Here is a 25,252-nt window from a genome sequence, read left to right on the forward strand (position 1 = left end):
ACCAACTTGAGTTACCTTACATTATCAACTCAATTTATTTATTGTAAAAAAAAAAGAGAGGGTTTGTACGGTTAGGTTAAGAATTTTATTTTCAAGCACAACTAAATAATGATCCAAATAAAATGACAATATAACCTCGTTTTTACATATTTCAAGGGACCAGGGCCAAATAAAATAAAAAGAGCGAAATGTAAAAATAAAATTTTATCTCATTATGATCGAAACAAATATGAACCACACTAAAATAAAATGTCAAGAGATGCTTATTTTTTATTATTTTAACTAGAACTTAATTATCTCACTTGGTGAAAAGAATAAATCCATCCAGTCTTACAGTTCTTCACAACCGTAAAAGAAAATAAGTTTTCTTTTCTTGAGTAAGTAAGATCTGTGCATGTTTAAGCATGTCAATATTTCCACATTTTATGGTAAGATTTTCTTACACAAAATACCGTATTTACTCGTGTATAGCGCGCCCTCGTGTATAGCGCGCACTACGATTTTTGCAACAAATTCCAAAGAAAAAAAAAATTTGAAATTTTTTTTCCCATAAATAAATTTTACTAACATTTTGTGGTACCTGATTATTTAAATTGATGTGTGGTGATGCGTCAGGAAAATACTGCTGTGTAGATGGAAGATAATGAAGCGCTGTATCGTCACAACTGGTACGTGGGCGGGAGGAAGGGAGGCAGGCAGGCAGGAATGTGACACGGAGGATTAGATGACTCACCGGTAGCAGCTGCGGAGGATTAGATGACTCACCGGTAGCAGCTGCGATGAAGCGAAGGAAGTGGTAGGGGGGACTGGTGTCAACATTTTCTCTCTCTCTCTCTCTCTCTCTCTTTTATTTTACTAGCTGTAGAGGGGGAGGTCTAAAAATAAACAAGAGACCTGCACGCTTGCGCGCGCACGTGTGTGTGTGTGTGTGTGTGTGTGTGTGTGTGTGTGTGTGTGTGTGTGTGTGTGTGTGTGTGTGTGTGTGTGTGTGTGAGAGAGAGAGAGAGGGAGAGAGAGAGAGACCAGGTTGTGTGTGTGCGTGTGTGTGTGAAAGAGAGGCCCTGTTGCTTGTGCGTATGTGTGGGGGCTGGCCAGTAACGACTTCCACTCCTCCCCGCCTCCCCCCCCCCCCACACCAAATTTTTTTTTTTTCCGTGTATAGCGCGCATCCTTATTTTTTTCCTTTACTTGAGGGGAAAAAAGGGCGCGCTATACACGAGTATATACGGTATTTAAACTCTTCAAATAATAGCTTGTTAACATTTAATTCAGTTCTGAAATTTATCGGAAAAAATTCTGTTAAACTAACACATCTACTTTCAAAAGATTGTTTGTGTTTAGTAATAAACATTTACGAACGTTTCAGCAGCAATGTTTGGAAATTCAGATTTGCCATCTGCCTTTCCCAAATATGAGAACGCCGATTTACAGCAATCTTGTTAGGTTGCTTTTAAACTTATTTTAATATGGTCACAGTAATCCATTGTGAATTTTGGTAAAATTTCGTAAAAAAATTATTTTATTTATAATTTTTTAAAGTTTAAATTGCAGAGATGTGAAACATCTTAATTTTCACGTTCATGTCACCAAGGATTTGGTTCATGGCTGTATTGTTTACCATGGCAGGTAACACAAAAATAATTAGGTTGTTTACAATGGCGAACATAGCTGCCATGATTAAATAGTTAACGTTTAGGAAATAAAATTTACATTATTTTCTTTAAACATTTATGGTTTTGTATAATTTTTTTTGAATGTTTACTATTAAATTCAGTGCTGTTAAACGTAATTTCCGAAAAATGCTTTCGCTTAAAGCGGGAAAGTAGATGCTCCATTTGTATTGTAGGGAAAATGGCGATGCAAGTAAGTAAATACGTTTATCTCCGAAATTCGTAAATCTCAGTTCCGTAAAAAAGATTTTATTATGTAGTTAAAAAATTATAATTGCATACATTTTAATATTTTCTTACGTTGTGTAGATGTATTTTGCAAACTTACAATAAACAATGCAGGTATCGGTCATGGTCGATTCCAAAATCCAAAACCATAGTATTCGGAATCCCGCGATTATAGTGGAATCGGTGGAATCGGCCGATTCCGGAATCGGAATGAATCCAATACTAATTTTAACTCAAGCTAGCTTGAAATCTTTATTGTGTATGTTTATAAATACAGTAGAACCTCGATGATACGTTCCCGTTTCATACATTTTCCCGTGTCATACGCCGATTAATTTTGGTCCCGCTGAAAGTACTATATTTACAATGGTTTACTTTCCCGGAACATACACTTATAAAATAAATAATTTCCCGTTTCATACGTTTTTACGAAGCGGAAAAGTCCTAAATTCACAAATTTTTTTGTTATATTCCTCCTGATAAAATACATTTTAATGCTTTTATTTTGAAAAACGTTCATTGTTTACCTTTGCAAACGTAAGAAAATAACTTTATCGCACCATAGATATGGATAGTATCGGGAAGACTGTGCACTTTGCTATTAGCATCTATGGCCAGCACCAAGCGAGACTAGTGGCGCGAATGATTATGAAAATGGTGCACGCGATTTACCAAGGCACGGATCTCATATTTTGTGCATTCATTAATCTTTGAACTGAATATACTTGTTTGTTATTGTTTTCTTACGATCGGATTGTTTTATATTTTACGTTTCTCAAGTTAAAATTTTATTGAAAATTGTTCTGTTGCATAAAGTTGTTTGTAAAATGAAACAAACCAGCAAAAATTTCTGTTTTTCTTTTTACAATAGCCTAATTTTTTTATTTCTAATAAAGGCTTGGTGACTTTTCCCCTCTCCAAGAAAGGACTGCTTTACTTGATTATGGACTGTATTTTACATTTATGGTGTTTTTATTATATGTATATATAATGATGAATTCATATCTTTCATTAATATAATGCAATTATGTATTTACAAATTATGTATTTAAGTTTAATCTGACATTGTGCTGGTATGCTAGATTGAAAAAAAATTTTTTTATTGCCATTCCCTTTTCATACACTTTCCCGCATCATACACCATTTTTGTGCCCTCCGTTGAAAAGTGTATGACAGGGGTTCTACCTAACGTAATTTTCTTTGGTTTGAAACACTTAAGTCCTGAATATTGGTGCAAAAGGGTCATTGTTCAACATTATTACCACTACAGTATACCTGCCTGGCGTTCACATGTTTGTCACTCTTTGCGTGCTTTGCAACAGAATTTTGATGTGATTTTTTTCAAGCTTATCTCGGCAGTTGCAGTATTTACACAGTAGTTGAACGGCGTTGGATGCATAAACACCATCACTATTAAACTGGTTAGCATATGGTTATTTGAAACTAGTGGTGCACCGATAAGACTTTACCGATTACCGATTCGATTACCGATTATGAAATCAATAATCGGCAGATACCGATTCAGTTACCGATTATAATTAACAAATTTTTTTTTTAAGTGTAATAATGCACACAAAAATTTTTATTCCCATGTGAATTTAATAACAAGATTAGGTAAAATTGAGAATACAGTTATAATAACAGTATAAAAATATATAAAATACACTATTAAGTCATTGCAAAGTGTAAATTAAATTAACTTCTATTTAAATATTTGTTATGGTAAACAACTTGAACTACAGTCTAATAATTGTAATTTACAATGGGTAAGTTTTTGTTGCGGAAAACTAGCATTATTATCGACTATCACATAAGGTTGCATCAAGAAATTACCGTTTAACAATGTAAACATGCTGCTTTATTTTGTTCACTTGAGTTTATAGAAAAATGTTTCCACGCTTCATTTTTTTCCTCCCTACTCGCCATCTCACTATAATTATATAAAAATGACTAAAAACCAATTCTAGAACATGTTATTTTATTTATGTTGACTGAATATATAAAATTATAAATACTTTTTCACTTTTCACGTCACATACAAATAACCAACGCAAATAACACAACGGATAATGTTACCAAAGACGCCCATAACGAGTTGGTAAAATGCAGTGATAAACTCTAGAAGGTATCGGGACCACGATTTTGAACCGCTACTACGACTCGTAAAGATCGATTGTCATAGAATCCACTGCAACTGTTTGTGGTATTTTGATTGCGTGACATCTATTTTACGTCTCTGGCTATAGGTAATGAACAAGGCCACCAAACAAACAAAAGACGAAACGTAAATAAACGTGTAGGAAAAATGTATTTTTTATTGTTCGAGGCAATGAGATTTATTAAACTTAACGAAATATCTGTAATTATGATATGACTGAGTTAGATGAATTATGTAATATATACAAATATTACGGTATTTCGTCCTAAAATCTGTAACAAAATATTACACGGTAAAAACCTACTTAATTACGCCGGGACGTAAATAATCGGCAAAGTAATCGTTAAGATAATCGCCGATTACGATTAATCGGTAAGTACTAGGGATGGGGCGACCGAATCCAATATCCGCCGAATCCGCCGAATCCTAGGGATTCGAAGATTCGGCGGGTCTGATATAGGATTCGTCAAAGGATTCTGTTTTTTACTATTTACGGGGGAAAAATACAGTAAAACTCACTTACGAGGTCCCGCATGGTAGGTTTTTCCGTATAAAGCGTTTAAATTGCCCGAGGTCTCATCATTTACGCCATTAAATGTGTGATATAAAGTCCGTTAAAATTTTTTCTGAAACTTTCTGTCTCAAATTATGGCGCACGTAAAACGTAAATGAAGAAAAGACAAATGAACAACAACATACGAAGAAATATGGATGATGTACCATAACTACAGTACAAACCCAATAGATATTTTAAGATAATTACCATAATAAGAACTAAAGATTCTTTGTAGAATACCATAATTACCACAGAAGCATGATGGCTACCATATTTGCACTATATTTACCGTAACAACCGAGACGTATATTTACCGTGATAGTAATGTATTATGTATTTATGACATATTAAATTAAAGAACATTGTTGAAAAAAAAAAAGTATGTTAAACTTTGATATGTACGGTTGGCACATTTTGCTAAGAAATAATGTGATGTGAAAGAATGCAGTACTACTACGAAAAGTTAAAATGGTACTCGTGGATTTTTAGGTTATGTCAGTCTCTCGTTTTTCAGTAATATCGGCCGAAAATTAACAAGCGTACTGTATCGGAAGTCGGCAGAAATGCCGATTCAACTAAATATTGGCAAAATCGGCTTCTTCAATACAGCTCTACATTTAATGACATGAGAAAACATATTTCAGATTTCAGGATATTGAAAAAGACTAATTTCCATGTAGGTTTATGTGTGTATGTTTTTTTTGCAAGTGTAAATTGAATGAAGTAAAATGCTTTTATTTTTATTACTTTCAATTGATTAAACTTTAATGACCAGTTACAGATATTTATGACACTAATTTTGAGGTTAAGCAATTTTACTAAAGCATTCCAGCCAAGCAGGTTGCCAGCGAGAGACGCTTCTCTTCTGCTGGAAACACTATCTCCAATCGTAGAGCTAATTTAACTCCTTAACGTGCAGAACAAATGGTAAATATTTACTTGGGCGGTATTTCCGAAAAAAAAATGTTAAAAATCCGAAAATACCTTTATTTTATGCTCTTCAACTTCCTCTTTTCATTAAAAGTGGCGGAGGTAAGAAATTCCAAATACTTTAGGAGATATCGAATTTTTAAATTTCATCATATGTAGTTGAGCGGTATTTGCGAAAATAAATGTTAAAAATCCGAAAATACCTTTATCATATGCTCTTCAACTTCCTCTTTTCATTAAAAGCGGCGGAGATAAGAAATTCCAAATACTTTAGGAGATATCGAATTTTTTAATTTTGCAATACAAGACCTGTGGAACCATTCGAGCGGTGCCATTTTTGTTATTTTGCTGTGTGTTCGTGAATACGTGAATCGTGAATGCGTAATTAATAAAATGGTTGATTAGGTCAGGTCAATTACATTATTAATACTTTCAAACTAAGCCGACATTAAAAATTATTTTGTGAATTAATATAAATGGCTGTTTAGTTTTAAAATATTTATAATGTAACTGACCTGACCAAACAAACCCGGACAGACGGTGAACAGTAAACTAAAATGGTCGATTAGGTCAGGTCAGTTACATTATAAATACTTTCAAACTAAGGTGATATTAAAAATAATGTGAATTAAATTTAATTATTCTTTAGTTTTAAATTATTTATAATGTAACTGACCTTACCTAACAAACCCGTAACAAAGGATGTACAGTAACAACTCACGTAAATTTTTTTGTTACTTATTACTTGCGCAACAATATCAAAATAACAAATAAGACTTTAAAATTAGAAACGTTAAAAACTCACCTAAGTTGGAGGCGGTAATTAAACACCGTTTTAAACAATAATTGAACTAAATAATCACGTATTAGTTCATTTGAATTCTGGCCTATCACGAACAATCACGTGACATCATTATCCAATAAAAAAAATAGATACTCGTACGTAAACAAGAAACAATGGTGCACGCACGCCACAGGAATGCGCTGGTTTTGTGCTGAAATTTAAAAATTCGATATCTCCTAAAGTATTTGGAATTTCTAATCTCCGCCGCTTTTAATGAAAAGAGGAATTTGAAGAGCATATAATAAAGGTATTTTCGGATTTTTAACATTTTTTTTTCACAAATACCGCTCAACTGCATATGAAGAAATTTAAAAATTCGATATCTCCTAAAGTATTTGGAATTTGTAATCTCCGCCGATTTTAATGAAAAGAGGAAGTTGAAGAGCATAAAAAAAAGGTATTTTCGGATTTTTAAAAAATTTTTTCGGAAATACCGCCCAAGTAAATATTTACCGAACAAATTATTGTTCTGCATGATAGATTAAAGAACAGAATTTAATACTCTGTGACAAATCTCTCTCAGAATTATTGTGCTGAAAAGAGGAAATGTTGAAACAATGTGAATGTACTTTTCAAACAACATGATTTTTGGTGCTAAGTTTGTTGAAGCTCAGTAAGGACTCCAGAAAAATTGACAAGGATGAAATTTTCCCAAAGATATGTTACATTTACACAAACATATACTTTGTTATGTTAGTTGGATGATATCAGTTACTAATGAACCAATGGAAACAGGTAAGATTCAATGGGAAAAAAAAATGTTATTTTTTTCTAGCAGTGCAAAATGTAAACACACACTGTCAATACTTTCAGAAAATTAATAAGCTCACTTCATTTTAATACTTTATTCAAACATTATACTAAGTTTAAGATAAAAATAATTTCCCAAAAGTGTAACTGTTCCACAAAAGCTCGAGCTCGGCTCGAAGTAAAATTCTTAGGCTCGCAGACCTCTAGCTTATTTATAGAAAAAACCCTAACCGCTAATCTGTACTAAAACTGAAATTTCTCAAGAAAATTTTTTTGTCTTTATACACTTAGGCTATACCAGAAATGTACCAAACTACATGTGATAAAGCCAAGGGACTTTTAGTGCAAGCAGAATACATCTCACTTACATTAGATATGTGGACATCTGTTAAAAGATTCGGATTCGGGTTTGAGATTCGGCAATTCCGGTCGAGGATTTGAGTTAGGATTCGGATTCGAGGAAATCAGGATTCGCCCCATCCCTAGTAAGTACCCATTATCGCCGATTACGATTCATCGGTATCCGCATCGGTGCACCACTATTTGAAACAATCAACATTAAAGGGGGAGAGATATTGATATCTTCACGGCCTATGTTAAAATAACAAGTAGGCAGTTATAGTAAAATAGTTTGGTCTCTGCAGCATAAAAGATGTCATTCAAAATGCAAACGTATGAACAGTAGTAAAGAGTGCAGGTATAAGGTAGAATGGTGATTGGGTGGCCTTCACAGCGGAAACAGAGGAGTGGATGGGAGAAGAATGTTGCAACAGTTTCAATTACACTCTGTTTCCCCCGTTTCTGGAAATACTGTAGAGTAATTCTGTGTTATCTGATAACCGAGATGACATTTCACAGGCAGTTAAAAAAAATACAGGTTAAAAAATGGCATAAGTATGGTACTTTAGACACAGTGTGTGTAGTTTTTTCAACTAAGCTGTTCCCTAGGGGTACTCGAATTTCGTTAATGACGAAATCGCGAAATTTCACTAACGATTTTGGAACTACATTCTAAGCTCTTACAAATGTGTTTCCAAATGCCTATTTTGATTTTTCAGCATTTCGTTTTCACGAAATAACTGGCGATGCTGCGAAATTCATTACTATTCGCGATATTCTTGTTATTTTACAAAATATCAGCGAAATGTCAGAATTTTAACGCATTATGAATATTAAGTTTCACAATAATACTTTTGCCGCAAAACGTATTCGTTTAGTAAACAAAAACATCGTAAGCCATCTTTATTATGAGATGCGCCATAGATAAGATGAAGCAAAATAAATACCAAACACTCTGCCTGAAAGCGGCAACCATTTATCAGCGTTCGGATAATGAAGTGGAAATTTTGCAATACAGTAGTAGATTGGTAAAGGAAAGATACTTGTGAAAAACACTGCAAACAGCGAGCATCTCATTTAGAGAAGAAAAAAAGTCAAACATCACCATCAGGTTGTGGAGTCAAAAGGCAAGTGACACTCGAGGATAATATTGTTCTCCATAAACGAGCAAAGGAAATTAAAGTCAAATTTCAAAGCGATACAGTGTGTGCATTTGTTTCTGCAAATATTCCCCTAGAGAAGCTAGATAACCCGGCTATGAGGGAATGGTTAAATGAATACATGAAAGGTAAGTCAAGGAAATGTGTTACGATTCTAACGTCCTAGTAAACACAATTTGATGGGAAAGAGGCTGGAAAATGTGTAGTAAAACAAAATTATATAAAATTAAAAAAAAGTTTTGAGCCTGAAATTTTACATGTACTATAATCATTGTAATTAACTAATTTTTTAGGGAACCCTTTCTTACATGTTTACCAAACTATTTGGCCAAAAAGGCCAATGCTCCTGACAGGAAAAAATTTAATTCTATAAAGTTTTGTGAAGGAACATATCATAGGCCTATTTAATACTCAAAATGTTTAAATACATAAACACAGACTGTAAAATTCTAGACACTATTTGTGATGTAAAATTTAAGTAATGTGTGTATAATCTACTAGATAATATTTCCACTTCTGTAAGGCTTAGGGATCGTCCATTAATCACGTGATGCTCGAAAGAGGGGTTGGGGGGGGGGGGGGTGTCGGGAAAAATCACGAACATCGCATGATCTGGGGGGGGGGGGGGGGTGTAGAGAGATATCACGTGTATTTATTTTTTCGCGCGATTTCTACTAAACCGAAAAGCGACGCGTGAACTTGACTCACCGTAGCCAACAATATCCCCGCCCGCCGCAACATGAACCACCCGGCTCGGCTTGCCAGTCGCCAGTAAGACTGTGATTTTGGCGCAGAATACATGCGTAAATCGTTGCCACGAATGTTATGCTTTAAAACAATGCGACGGTGTCTAAACTAGGAGATCTGTAAAAGACCTAATGTGTGTGTGAACATTTTTATCACTGTGCTTAATTTTCCAGAATTAAATTAGATCATACCTATATTTAAAAATAATACAGTAGAATCTCGTTATAGCGAGCACGGTAATAGCGAGAACACGGCTATAACGAGGTATTTTTGAGGAATTTACGGCGTGAGAGCTTGAAGCACGCTTTTGTTATTTGTCTGCTTTATCTCCACCCCTCTCGCTCGTCACTAGACATCTTGCCGTTGACGCCTGTCACATTCTTCAGCCGTGCAGTCGCCACCTAAGTGCGTGGCCTTGAAAATAGAATCCCATCCTTTCTTTATTTTATCAAACTTCCGTTAGTTATCTGTACCGTGTGAAGACAAAGTTTGATATTGGAACAGAAACAACGTAAGAAAGTATTTTTTACAAATTAGAAATATGTATGTTTTTGTTTTTATAATCGCGTATATTTTCACGGTTTTTTTTGTTATCTTAAAAGAGATAATATTAAAAAGCAGCTCTAATGAGATTTAATTGTTTCTTGGTTAACAAAAACTATTAATTGTTTATATTCTATTTATTATTATTTACGCGACGTCATACTGTATGCGTACGCAATACGACTGGATTCGTTGCTGCAACATAACAGCAAATTATGCGGTATCAGAAGTAACGAGTAACGTAACGATAGTAATGAGTACTAATTGTTTTAGTAACGAATACATACGGGTACACATTTTTTCGTTACTTTTACACCTCTAGTAGGCACTACCGTATTTATTTCCGAATCGTTAGGACAGTTTTCTTGTAACTTTTGTTTCGGTCAGTTGTTGGGGTATTTGTCCGGGAAAGGGGTGGTGATAGTTTGAGTTTAATCCCAAATGTATTTTCTAAAAAAGTGGACAGGTTTCTTTAAATGAAAAAGTATAGTTTTCCAGCGACTATTTCGTTTGAGGCGTACGTGCGTTGCCGCAGCCGCACTCCTGCTATTTTGTACGGAATTAAATCGTCACGCTACACTAGCACCACCTGTTAGCAATATCCCGAACCAACATGGCCGCCGCAGACTGCCCGCGTCGGCAATAGATAGCAGGCCAATGCTGCGTCGGCCGCGGGCTGAGATGCTATACTTACGTGGCGTGGTAGAGTATTCTGGTTAATTTTTGACGCAATCGGTGATCGCATCTGTACTTATGGGGTATCGTTTTAAAGAGAATTCACACATCTGCTCACAGAAATTAAGATTTCGTTATTATAACCTGTTATTTTCCAATTATACAGGTTTAAACACAATTTTTATGCTATTTTCGGTTAATTTTTATTTTTTGGTGGCCAAAATTTGTCCAATTCGGTTATAGCGAGGATCAAACCAGGAACCGTGACACCTCGCTATAACGGGACTCCAGTGTATTCTGAAATTTTAAAAATATTTTGTACCAAAAAATTACACGTTATTTATTGGCTGGTCTTTGTAATGGGGGGGGGGGGGGGGGGGGTTAGTCTAAAACCTCACCACAAATGACTTGGGCTGGAGGGGGGGTTAAAAATTTGCTAAAATAACATCACGTGATAAATGGACGACCCCTTACGCAGGAATCTAGTGATTGCTTTATCAAGTATCATGTACAGCTTTGTGTGTGTATCATGAAATTAAATAATTAATAGAACAAATGCACTCATTTAACAAAAAAAAAATTTTTACCGAAATCAGGCAGTTTTATTTACCATTTTTCATGGGCTCTACTGTTCCCCCTCGCCCTGGCAGGTGACCATACGGTGATGGTTCTGGGTGTTGGGGTGGAGAGGTACAAAACACCAGCACAGTACGGAACGGAACTTTCGTTTGTTTATGAATTCATAAAAGAAGACTCAAAAATTACAATATCTCGTTTTAATTTCGAAACATCACAATTTACATTATTTTTTCAGTTTATTATGATTGTGACTTCTTTCAGGCCCCTGAATATTCATTTATTCTTTTTTGGACTTCCTTCACATTGACATGTCTCAGTGATGAACTAGAATTGAAAGTAGTGGACCGATTTAGCTTTGAGGATAACTAATTTACTGAGAGACATGTATGGCAGAAACATTATTTCTATTCCCAAACAGAGTCTACTAACTAGAATTTTACAACCCTATCACAGCATGCTTCTGCTAAAAACATCATAACCGCATTACAAAATGAGTTGTTACATCTTCTATAATTTCTGGCTAAACCAATGCACTGTTATACATTTTTAAAAATATATTAATATAATTTAGTACTTTCAGCCAATTGACATGTTTCAGTGATGAACTATAATTGAAAGTAGTGGACCGATTTAGCTTTGAGGATAACTAATGTACTGAGAGACATGTGTGGCAGAGACATTATTTCTATTCCCAAACAGAGTCTGCTAACTAGAATTTTACAACCCTATCACAGCATGCTTCTGCTAAAAACATCATAACCGCATTACAAAATGAGTTGTTACATCTACTATAATTTCTGGCTAAACCAATGCACTGTTATACATTTTTAAAAATATATTAATATAATTTAGTACTTTCAGCCAATTGACATGTTTCAGTGATGAACTATAATTGAAAGTAGTGGACCGATTTAGCTTTGAGGATAACTAATTTACTGAGAGACGTGTGGCAGAAACATTATTTCTATTCCCAAACAGAGTCTACTATCTAGAATTTTACAACCCTATCACAGCATGCTTCTGCTAAAAACATCATAACCGCATTACAAAATGAGTTGTTACATCTTCTATAATTTCTGGCTAAACCAATGTACTGTTATACATTTTTAAAAATATATTAATATAATTTAGTACTTTCAGCCAATTGACATGTTTCAGTGATGAACTATAATTGAAAGTAGTGGACCGATTTAGCTTTGAGGATAACTAATTTACTGAGAGACGTGTGGCAGAAACATTATTTCTATTCCCAAACAGAGTCTACTAACTAGAATTTTACAACCCTATCACAGCATGCTTCTGCTAAAAACATCATAACCGCATTACAAAATGAGTTGTTACATCTTCTATAATTTCTGGCTAAACCAATGCACTGTTATACATTTTTAAAAATATATTAATATAATTTAGTACTTTCAGCCAATTGACATGTTTCAGTGATGAACTATAATTGAAAGTAGTGGACCGATTTAGCTTTGAGGATAACTTATTTACTGAGAGACATGTGTGGCAGAGACATTATTTCTATTCCCAAACAGAGTCTGCTAACTAGAATTTTACAACCCTATCACAGCATGCTTCTGCTAAAAACATCATAACCGCATTACAAAATGAGTTGTTACATCTACTATAATTTCTGGCTAAACCAATGTACTGTTATACATTTTTAAAAATATATTAATATAATTTAGTACTTTCAGCCAATTGACATGTTTCAGTGATGAACTATAATTGAAAGTAGTGGACCGATTTAGCTTTGAGGATAACTTATTTACTGAGAGACATGTGTGGCAGAAACATTATTTCTATTCCCAAACAGAGTCTACTAACTAGAATTTTACAACCCTATCACAGCATGCTTCTGCTAAAAACATCATAACCGCATTACAAAATGAGTTGTTACATCTTCTATAATTTCTGGCTAAACCAATGCACTGTTATACATTTTTAAAAATATATTAATATAATTTAGTACTTTCAGCCAATTGACATGTTTCAGTGATGAACTATAATTGAAAGTAGTGGACCTATTTAGCTTTGAGGATAACTAATTTTCTGAGAGACATGTGTGGCAGAAACATTATTTCTATTCACAAAAGGGATCTACTAACTATAATATTACAACCCTATCACTAGAGATGGTGTTTTTTCTAGAGACGTACGAGACTGTAAAAATCCATAAAAAACGAAACAATTAATAACGATTCACTCGCAAACAACTCGATTGCCTGCAAGCGTGCACGATAGCACAACTTACCGCCATGATGATTCAACAACAACTGTTGCTTCGTTGCCGGAAGCTGCAGGGCTACCTGCCTTGGCAGGCAGCCAACTTGAAAAACTTGGCGCTGCTAGCAAGCAGCGCGGGAAGTTCAAAATTCAAATGTTTCAAACACTATACACTAAATTACACACAATATTTACAAGTCCAAACAGATGGTGATTTATAGCATTTAAAATAATAACATTTAGCATTTTGAATTTGAAATTTAGCATTTTGTAGCATTTTTAAAATCAAAATTTAGCCAATTCTCTCATTTTACATTACCAAAGAAAAGTATATTTATAAAAAGCATTAAATAATACACATATTAATTATTAACAACCACAGAAATAAAGATCTAGCACAACTACAAAGATAGCCTATCTTGGCAGGTTTCCAAACAATTTTTTAGGACTTATGAGTGCAATAAATCGAATACTTAAAATTACAATAAATAATTTTTAGCCGTGTTCATGGCCATAGTTGATGTAGAGTGCACAAATAATGTTATTGAAACTCAATTTTTCAATATTTTTTTTTGTTTTTTTAATTTTCGCCTTCTTTTGGTTTTCGATCATGCCAGAAACCGTTGCTTGCCGTTTTACCGACTTTTTTTCTTCATCCGATTTCTCGGTGAATCTTTTTTTTGCAGCCTGATGTCGCTCGGATTTAATGTGCTTTTCAAGTACATCTTTTTTTTTCCACTCCAGACGGCGATTACATAAATTGCGCATTAAAATATTCGTATCACTTTCGTAAAACTGTTCACTTTTGTATTCATTTATGCGATCGCGAATGGAAATTATGTTTCGTCCCATTTTTACCACGAGAAATAACAGTATACAACACATTCACGAGTATATGCACGTATTTGTAAACATAAACACACCACCTTCCACAGACTACACAAGAACGCGGCTTTCACGTGAAACACAGCCAGAAAATGGGAATTGTTAGCGCGGCGAAGCAGAGAAGTCGCAATATGGCGGCCTAAAAACTTGTACTCTGCAAGATGACGGACACTCTTCCAGCTAGTTGTTCTTTGCTTTGTTTACAATCGCGAGGCACGGATGGCCATTTTTCATTCAATATTTACAAACAATAGTGTTGTGAATGACGTGACAATAAGATACTTGTGCTGAATACGCCATATAATGATGGTTTATTTTGATACTGAACTGAAACGAAATACAATCGGTAAATAAATTGTGTACAGTGAAGACGAATCTACGTTTTTTACCTTGATTTCGCATTTATCTCGAAATAGTCTAGATTTCGCATTTTATAGCGGAAAAAATATTATTTAGCATATTTTCGCATCTATTTCGCGAAAACGAAAAATCACCATCCCTATCTATCACACATCCTTCTGCCAATGACATCATAACCTGTTACGTTGTATGTTTTGCCCGGCTAAGCACACAGAGAAACGTAACAAAGCAAAGACAAACAATGTTCCTTAGGAATTTTTCATTACGGTGGTTCTACGTTATTTGGAAATAAAAGAGTTTATTAAATTATCTTTGTTTATTTCTTTTTAAAAAAATGTTTTTTCTCATTGTTACATGGCTTCAGTACACAATTTTACAAATGAATTTAGCTAGAAAAACTTTGTTACTTGCACAGTTTTTGTCTTTTCTTATACAAATTTTAACGATGTCTTTGAATTTTGATAGGATGAGGTCCAAATACATACCACAGCACCATACATCTTGCCGTTGATGGTCGAGGAGTCTTGTCACTCGCCAAAGGAAGAAAAAAAACTTAGTAATGTCCCTTGGTTAATTACATAACTGAAGGTACCGTCGATCGCGGACCGAAACCACACGAAGTCGGGCCGATGCCGACGCCTAGGGCCTAAGTACATTTGTCCGAAAAATCAAGAACTTAAGTTAAAAAAATATGGCCTGGCCCCAGCCCCTAGGCGTTAAATTGTCCCTTAGTTAATTCTCATATTGTGTCGTGACTGGCCGACGACGCAACCGGCTTCGGCGACGATCGAGCAACATGTGACTTGGTCGACGAGATTACCTTCCCTTGTAAAGGTGAAAACAAGGGAGGCAATCCCGTGGGCCAACTGACCAATCAGCGCACATAATTCCAAAACATGACCATATAAGGAAATTTGTACGGGCACATCACTTGACGTCAGGGCTCGCCCTGATTGGCTGGCTAGTTTTAGCCTCTAGAGAACTTACCAGACGGTTGCTACAGCTGTGCGTACAACATGACGTGTAAATCCCAAACAGGAATTTACAAAGTGAAAAAAAACTTTCTGGCGCCAGAGTGTCGCGCCTGTCCGCTCTTCCTTCTGTACCTTCCAGACTATTCTCGAAATATTACACTAGCAATATCCAATAGAATTTAAAATTACCCAACAAATTCAAATACAATGTTCAAAATTTAGTAAACAATGTTGAAATTCATACCATATTAGAAACTTTTGTTTAAAAATGATGTCCTGTAATATTATAATCTATACTGCTTTAAACAAAACAATTACTGAAATTAATTATCAAATATTAAAATTAATTATTATGAACTGGAGTTAACCCTCAAATTAATAATTAAGTATATCAAGGAAATAAGAATTTAAGGCTTTCCATGAAATTTAACCAAAGTAATTAACAATTCTTAACAGATCTGAACAATCCTTATCTACATATTAAATAATTATTATCTTTCATATCAAAGTTATTCTTAATATATATTTTTATGACCCAAAAAAATATATGTATATAACAAATCCTCATTGTGCAATGTTACATATTACAAAATGTAAGAGTTGTTACATCTACTATAATTTCCGGCTAAACAAATCCACTGTTATACATTTTTAAAAATATATTAATAAAATTTAGTACTTTCAGCCAATTGACATGCTTCAGTGATGAACTATAATTGAAAGTAGTGGACCGATTTAGCTTTGAGGATAACTAATTTACTGAGAGACGTGTGGCAGAAACATTATCTATTCCCAAAAGGAATCTACTAACTATAATTTTACAACACTATCACACATCCTTCTGGCAATAACATCATAACCACATTACAAAATGTAAGAGTTGTTACATCTACTATAATTTCTGGCTAAACCAATGCACTGTTATACATTTTTAAAAATATATTAATAAAATTTTGTACTTTTAGCCAATTGACATGTTTCAGTGATGAATTATAATTGAAAGTAGTGGACCGATTTAGCTTTGAGGATAACTGATTTACTGAGACATATGTGTGGCAGAATTATTATTTCTATTCCCAAAAGGAATCTACTAACTATAATTTTACAACCCTATCACAGCATGCTTCTGCTAATAACATCATAACCTCATTACAAAATGTAAGAGTTGTTACATCTACTATAATTTCTGGCTAAATCAATGCACTGTTATACATTTTTAAAAATATATTAATGTAATTTAGTACTTTCAGCCAATTCACATGTTTCAGTGATGAACTATAATTGAAAGTAGTGGACTGATTTAGCTTTGAGGATAACTAATTTACTGAGAGACGTGTGTGGCAGATTTGTTATCTCTTTCCAGAAAGAATATTAAAATTTTGCAACCTAATCACACTTGTGTTTCTGACACTGACAATATAACAAATTTTAAAAATGTATAAGTTATTACTTTTAAAATTTCTGGCTGACCTTATGCAGTCATTTTTTATTATTATTATTTATTATTTTTGGACTTGTATCCTATTGACATGTCTGTGTGATGAACTGGTTTGGAATGTAGTGGGCTGAATTTTTTTGAAGATAGCGAATCTACTGAGAGATTTTGAATGGCAGTAATCATAGATAAATTTTTTGCAGCTTTTTAGAGGGTCTGGTTTTTACAGTATTAGATGTAGTTGCATTTTATTCTGTGACATACAACATTGATACACTAATACTGAAGTTTCAACTTTAATATATTATTAATTATGCTATAAATTATCTGTTAAAATTGAATTAAAATAAAAAACATTGTTCAAAAAATTTATTCTGGGAGTATTAACTTAACCAAAGAACTGGAATGAAATGAACTTTAGTTTTACATCTTCTATTGGGCAAAGTGCCTTTAAAATATGCAAGAATTAGTATAAATGTCCTGAATAATAATTCAATGAATATAAATAAATATTATTACATGCATATTTAACTATAAATATTCAAATATTTAAATAGCTCCTTGCGTAAGTATTGGGGCACAGGTTTTTACATGGTGCACCATAACATATATTTTGTCAAAAGTAGTTGAGGTTACACTCTAGGAACATTCACTATGACCTCAAAAGACTATCAACAGTTGCTTCTGTGTTTATATTTACAGTAGAGCATCAATTATCTGTATTCAGATCAACCAAAACCTTTTTTACCTGAAAGCAGTTCAATCAGCAAACTCAAATTTGCGTGCCACGTAGTTATGGTAGCAGGCACTAGTGGGAGATTTAGCAGTAAAAACTGACTCTTAGCTCTGAAGCCAAAGACAAGTTTGTACTTATTTTCCCAAAATGTTCACTATCTGTTTTATGAAGTTTTGTATTGAATATCAGTGTTTCTTTGTTTCATATGTATTTTTTCCCTGACATTGTTATCAATTTTTTCATAAATTATCAGTTATATGTAAAAACACCCCCAGTCCCGAATTGTTCAGGATATTCTATGCTCTTAACTGTTCTTGCAGGGTGGCTACCAGAAAGAAAATCTGAAAACTGAGAATTAGCCAGTCAATTTTTCAGCGAGACCTCTTGAAAAACCTAAGGATTTGTTGGTGTTATTTATTGTAGAGTTGTAAGTTAAAAATCAGCATAGCTAAAAAAAACTACATGCCCTTCCTAAAACTGCATCACTTATGCCACTATAAAATATGCCCTACTTGTATTAGCATTTTTGTTTGCCAAAATCAGAAATATTGTTGGCTGGGGTTATAGTTATATTTTATGCTATTTATTAAGAATAAAATAGTACTTGTCCACAAGTTATCTTTAAAAAAGTACTTGTTTTTTTTTTTTTTTTCCCCATCACTCCCACCAATTGAGAGAAACCTTAAACAGAAAAGGACTGATTTAATACTGCAGTTTCGAAGATGATTGATTCTGTGTATCTTCTCATAGCATCTTATCTTAAAACATCAAATAGTAATGTCAATATTAACACTAGCAATTGCTTATATATATAATATTCTCTGTAGCACATATCATTGGTATTTAGTTTTTTTTAATAAACTTCAGTAATTACTCTTGAATTCTATAAAATTCAGTAGACGAAATGTGTATGACTATTCAATTACACAAGTCTTTACGTTCTCAAACATTTTCTGTCTCAACTGCTTATTGCTATTTACGAAACAAAATTCTTTATATTATCATCAAAAAAATATTCATTATCATCCTCTTTGTAACTAATACCTTCTAGATAATTAGTGATTACTTTGTCATGTTACATTAGTTCAAAAAAATTCTAAAGGAAAAATAATTAAACAGTTACTTACACTTAAAAAATTATGAATAAGTAATATGACAATGTATGTTGTATCAAAAAATTTAATATTTTTTGTACGTGATACCTACATGGAAGATGAATTAAGGCAAAGCCAGGATGGTCGTTCATGTAGACTGCAGAGGTTCCAGTCGCGCAGTGGCGCTAGTGTTGTCTGAAGGGGTTCTGGCCAGACGCTGTGGAAGTATTTTCCATGTGTGTTCTGTTTTCCCTTGATGTTGCAGGCATTGCTTCCCTGTTGCTCTTCCCAGAGCCGGAGGACGACTCGGCGGAGTCCAGCCAGCAGGAGGACGACGAGTCGGAGGCCGGGGAGACGGACGAGCCCGACACGGAGGAGTTCGCGCTCTCCGACGAGCAGCTCGAGAGACGCAGGTGCCACGTTCAAACATCATTAGTCAAAGACATTTTCGATAGGATGTTATCCTTCTTTAGAAATTAAAATTAATTTGTATCTCTATTGCTAGTTTTTTTTCCCCCCTACTATAGCACCATTCAATAGTATACCACAAATATGTTATATTTTCTAGTTAGTAATATTATCTGATCTCCTAAACGTTTCTTAATTTTGGTCGTGTGCTTAAAAATAACCACATAGTAATGGTCCAGGTTCTGATTGGTGAAAACAAGTGTTTAGTTGATGAGCATAGAGCTTGTGTCTTAGTACTGGGGCTCTGCAGCAACTCACTCATTTGTGCCCAGTTTCCACGGCAGCTTAATCTCTAGGTCTCCTGGGCTCGGAGCAAAAAAAAATGTTAGAATTTATGCATGTCTAGTTTGCAATTTTATGCTTACTAGAAAGGTTTTACTGTTTCCACATGCCTTTTTATGTTAAACAAAATTGTTTTAGAACCAAAAACCTCACCGTGATTCAAAAGACAAAGCATATTCTAAACACTATAACATCAACTATTTCAACAATGTATTATATATGGTGTTTTTAAGTTGATTAATTCTTAAGACTGTTATAAAAAATTTAATTATATCTGTAACTAACAATACTATCATTTGATAATATGAATTAAAACATATTTTACTAGCATATGTATGAATCTTTAAATTCAACGCTGGACGTTCACAGTATTGTATGTTTAATTAAATCACTAGCTAAGCAGGGCTCCTGACTTCTGAAGAATAAAAAATACTTCATCTATACATACAATCTTTTACTATATTGCTTCAATTGACTATACTCAAATATTTGTGGCCTCTTTAGTCTCTGTTTACTTAAATTAGGTGTTTAAATAACATATTATATAAAAATATCTGATAAAAACTGAAAAAAAAATTAAATAACAGTGCAATTTTAACTTCTTTTTTTTCACCCGAATGAAAAATTCCCATAAGGATTGCAGTCAATGTTATTTAACAAAAAAATCTGCATAAAATGTGCAGCCCATACGCAAGTAAATAAAGTATATCAAATTGAGAAATCGTTTGACGTTAGGTAGTTGTTAATGAGGTTTTACTGTGTTAGTAATCAGGATGGTGAAATATCATTGATTGTAAGCTGCTTCAAGATTGTGTTCAATTGGACAAATCAACGTGGACTTGGTTGCACGTGGGTGATGTGATGTGGTGTACCGCAGCTCCAACTCGGGACACGGCCACCGCAGCAACCTCGCGCCCCAGTCCATGCAGTGGGCCATCCGCAGCCGCGAGACGGGGGCCCGCGCTGGAGGTAGGGGAGGTGCTTGTCCACTTTTACTGCCTTCTCTCTAGTCTAGTTCCCCTTCCGTCGAGGGCCTCGAGGACCTCGTTCGCACGTTCTGTTCACTTGCACCAGCCTGAAGCTCTGTTGAAGAGGGATTTCACCCCGTGGCCGCTTGTCCTCGAATCTGGAATTGTCCTGACTTTCATAATTTATTTTGATCCACAGAGCAAATGAATACTCGATTCTGTATTGTTTTTTCAGTTCGATACTTTCGATACTCCAAAGAAAGATATTTTCCCATTAAGTAACAATTATTACAAATAACATAAATTAATTTTAAACTATATAAATTCCCTCTTTATTACAAAAATACAAACTGCAAACAACTGTAAAGACTTGAGTATAAAAATCAATATAAAAAATAGAAGCGAAATACAAACTATCTCCAAGAGAGTTAGCCCTTTATTTTCCAGTACACTTTTTTTTTACAGCGAACAAATGTAAATAAAGATAGTGCTCTCTTAAATAAAATTCCTGCAAACAATGATGGTTCGCGCTGGTGGCACCAATTTACGTCACTATACGACCGCGGCAATTGAAAACATTCATAATATCAATACAAATCTCTGGTACTTACCATACACGAGAGACGAGATACGTACTTCTTACTCTATGATGTTGACTGTTATTACTAGGCGTGTTATTGTTACTGTTGCTACGGATTGCGAGTTGGAGTCAATTAATGTGAATTTTAAGTGCTTGATAATTTTTTTTTTTTTTAATTTCCTGTGAATTCAATGTCAGAAGTGTTACGTACGAAAATCTTTATTTCTTGAACACACAACAAAAACAACTTAACCTTACTTTACCGTTTGTTTACAATTGGCAAATTGCAGTAACGATTTATATAATTATAATTTATTCTGATGTAAGCCTATTGGTTATCATAATTATGGCTAATAAGCTGTTCTAGTACTGAAGTTGTATTTTGTACGATGGCGACTCAAAACTTAATTCAATACAAATGAACAAGCATTCCGGTATCGAAAAAATGTATCGAACTTACAGTTTCGATACTCGATACTTTGCGATACCGTCAAGTATCGAAAGTATCGAGGTATCGGGGTATCGAAGTATCGAAAATCCCATCACTATATTATACTCATGCTATGTTTGGTGCTGTGCCACATTTCAGTAATCAGTAGAGACTAAGATTTTATGGTTTTATTTTTAGGATTTTGGTATTTTTTTTCCTTATAAAGCTTTTTTTTAATGCTTATTCCATCAGAACAGTGGTAAAATTTACATGCTGCATTTTTCAATAAAATAATTTGTAATAAATAGGTGTAAAACAGATACATTCAGAACAAAAAATAAATCAGTGAGCATTTGTGGTTTAAAAGTGATTTGATAAGAAATGCACAATAAAAAAATTTAATTATGATATTAATATATAATGTATAAATTATGATATAATATTGATATATGATCCATGCACTTTGGCACAATTTTTTGTCTGGAAATTTCGATATTCCTTAAATTTTTAAAGATTAAAATATATTTTTTTTTTTATGATTTGAATTATTTTTTTGTTAAATGCTTGTTAATTCCATTTCTGTTATATATGGTGTATTAACTTGTATTTCAATGTTTTGCAGTGTTTTGAGCCCTAATCATGCTTGCAAAATGGTCTCTCCAATAAACTATTGTCCTTAGTTTGAGCCACCACCTGACCTGTGACCTCTTTCATGAAAGAATAGGGTCCCCATGTGACATAATTTCCAACCGATCACAAAATTTCATAGTGAAAAATTTGCTAATCGTGGGCATACAGCAACAAGTCACAAATCCTTTTTTTACGCACAAGCAATTTTTGTCTTTCTCTTTCACACGTACACCACTGATACCCTTTGGATCAGCCTTATTAATCTAGAACCTTCGTAACAATCCCTGCAGACCACAGCTTAACGTATCGAGGAAAATAAAAACAAACAGATGCCTAGATAGTATGTGCAAACATATAAATAAGCTATTTAACAAACACGTGCTAAGATCTTTAACTGGTTTATACACATTAAAACAAGCAAATTGTCAGAAAAATTAAAATAAAAAAAATGTAAAAAATATTGTAAAACACATTGAAAATGAAACTCTCAAAATAATAAAGAGCTGTTATTAACTTAATATAAAACAAAAAACCTTACCAAGTACTGAATAAGATCAGAAAACATAATGAAACTTTAATCAAAATGTTTTAACAATAAATTGAGAAGGGCTGTAATCCGAGTCGTTAGATGATTCGTGATCATCGCCGCCGACACACAACACTCGTGGTCAGAGATGAGTAACTTGAATCCTGGAGGACCGAGATGGTGGTGTCACGTGCTAGTTGTGTAGTGATGTAGTGCAGTGTGCCCGGAAGTGTAGTAACGGGTGCGCGGGGTGCTCTCCGCCGGTATTGTAGCACGCAATGGTGTGGCAGGTGTGCGGGTCGCGGGGGGCAGCAGCCTGGTGTTCATAGACCCGTCGTCACTCCGGCGCTCCACCACCGCCACGGCGGCGGTGGCGGCGGCGGCCGCCAGCCAGGAGCCCGTCACCATGGCGACCACGGCCAGCTGCCTGGCGCGGGCCTTCGGCATCGTGATCCGCCAGATAGCCGACCTGCTCACCATGCTGCAGGACTACCACGCGCTGGCCCCCAACCTGCCGCGCACGCTGCACGTCACCTACCAGGAGTCCATCAACCTGCAGGTGCGTGCCCGCACACACCCCAATCCACCTCATTGTATTAAATACCATGCCACCAGCGGGACGGTGAAGTGTCGCAGGAGTGTTCCATCTGGTGTTCATGTACTGCCTACATCGATGTAAATTTCCAGGTATTAATATGAATGGTGAATTTGCAAAACGACGTAAGTCCAAACTAATAGTTTTGAGAAAATCACAAAAAACTGTGTCATGTGCTGTTGGCACATATTGTGCCACTTTTTACTGGCGTAAAGCAAACAGATCAGTATTGCGAATATTTTTCAACTTCTGAAAGAAGGTTTAAATTTTATATGTTTTTATAAAAAATAAATAAAAATGCTGGACTTAAGACGTTTTGCAAATTCACAAATATTCAATACAAAATATAATATATTTTGTAATAATTATCATTAAAATTAAATTAATCTCTTAAAGTTTTTATTAAGAAACGAGGTGAAGTTATGAAGTAATTATTGTTGTATGGTTGGCAACATATTTTTTAGCAGATGGCACTGAAAACTTCTTATCCTTTAAGATCAATATCAATTTATTTCAACAATACATTCACGTGTTACAAACAATTTTTAGAGATAGTAGGATTATTTTTCTCAATTTACAAGGATACTTTAACAATGAGAATAACAGTTCAGTCAACATAATAAGATTGTGTCAACAATTCACTCTGCATCAGACACAACCTACATTTGGTAAACGTTCAATGGTCTATTGCTGCCCATTGTACAATGCCAAGGTAGAATACCTGCACGACTTATTCTTCTGGAATGTATTTGAGCATCTTTCGTACATCTTGTAATTTGTCTGCATTAATTGGGATAAAACCATTGGGATAAGCTTTCTGAGTTGGAAGACCTGGGTTGTGGGGATATGTTGGGCCAAGGTTAAATGTGTAAGCAACTAGGCTATCAATAAATGGCTTGGCTACGACAATGCCGAAGTGGTCTGCAGAAAATTGGAACTCCATGAAGGAGGAAATGCTGAACGGGATTTTCTGACTTCGTGGTACATTGAAGTTGATGATTCCAGGGAATTTACATTCTTTTTGTAAATAGTTGGCCACCAACTATGAAAGTTGTACACATTTTCACTTTCGACAATGTTCACTGTAAATTTTTTCTTTGCACTAGAGTGCACAATTAGCTCACACACATCCTTTAGTGTGTAGAATCTGTCCAAACGACGCAAACACCTTTTCACCACAGCAAAATCTCTGTCCGAAGGTAAAAATGAATGGCCTCTGATGGGAAACAGAAGTCTGATCTTGAGGAACCGTTTTTGTGCAGTTAATGCCATTAAAAATCTGATGACAGTGTTGTTTTTGTTCTGGCCTGGACATCCGTCACAAAACAACCATATCTCGGTTGCTGAGTCAGGAATAAAGTTGTTCATGTAGTCAAGTAGGAAACTACATACCTCGTTCGGCCCCTTTTTTGCCTGTCCTTCGTGGTATATGTAAAATACGGCCTCGCTGGTTTTAAGGTTGTGCACTGAAAATACAGGAACAGTCAGCTGACGAAGATAATACATATCCTGCACTGGAATCTTTGGCAACGATATGTTTTGCATGTAGTCAAATGACAATGCAACAAAATCATCTCTTTCGATGCACAATTGAAATGCACGTTTCAATGTTAAATAGAATTTCTTGCTCCTGCGTTTATGCACAAGGAGTTCGGCCGATGCGATGCGTTTGGCGGTGTCATTTAGACAGCTTTTCAGTTTAATACTTTTTTCTTCACAAATTACACAAGTATCAACACTAGGTCTACCAAACTTCAAACTAAAATGGCTCTTGAAATACTTGTGGTAGTAATGATATGATACATTCCTGTCTGCATACTTGTCAACAAACATTTCATGCATTTTCTTGACTGTTAGTTCTCCACTAAGATAATAAATATC

The 25,252-nt window shown here is 34.7% G+C and overlaps 1 protein-coding gene across 10 annotated transcripts in view; it reads left to right on the forward strand.

The window, feature by feature from the left end:
* LOC134535487 (E3 ubiquitin-protein ligase UBR5) overlaps positions 1–25,252 on the forward strand; it is a 172,261-nt gene that overhangs the window by 77,691 nt on the left and 69,318 nt on the right. For 7 of the 10 annotated variants that reach the window (XM_063374610.1, XM_063374614.1, XM_063374615.1 and 4 more), the window contains 3 exons: positions 19,158–19,305; positions 20,520–20,620; positions 23,067–23,335. In XM_063374610.1, coding sequence (XP_063230680.1) covers positions 19,158–19,305; positions 20,520–20,620; positions 23,067–23,335 — 518 coding nt within the window. The remainder of the gene's footprint in view (positions 1–19,157; positions 19,306–20,519; positions 20,621–23,066; positions 23,336–25,252) is intronic. The other 3 variants (XM_063374612.1, XM_063374616.1, XM_063374618.1) reach the window with 2 other exon arrangements.

The sequence above is a fragment of the Bacillus rossius genome, chromosome 8, assembly GCF_032445375.1.
Source record: "Bacillus rossius redtenbacheri isolate Brsri chromosome 8, Brsri_v3, whole genome shotgun sequence".
In the NCBI taxonomy this organism is placed as follows: Eukaryota; Metazoa; Arthropoda; class Insecta; order Phasmatodea; family Bacillidae; genus Bacillus; species Bacillus rossius.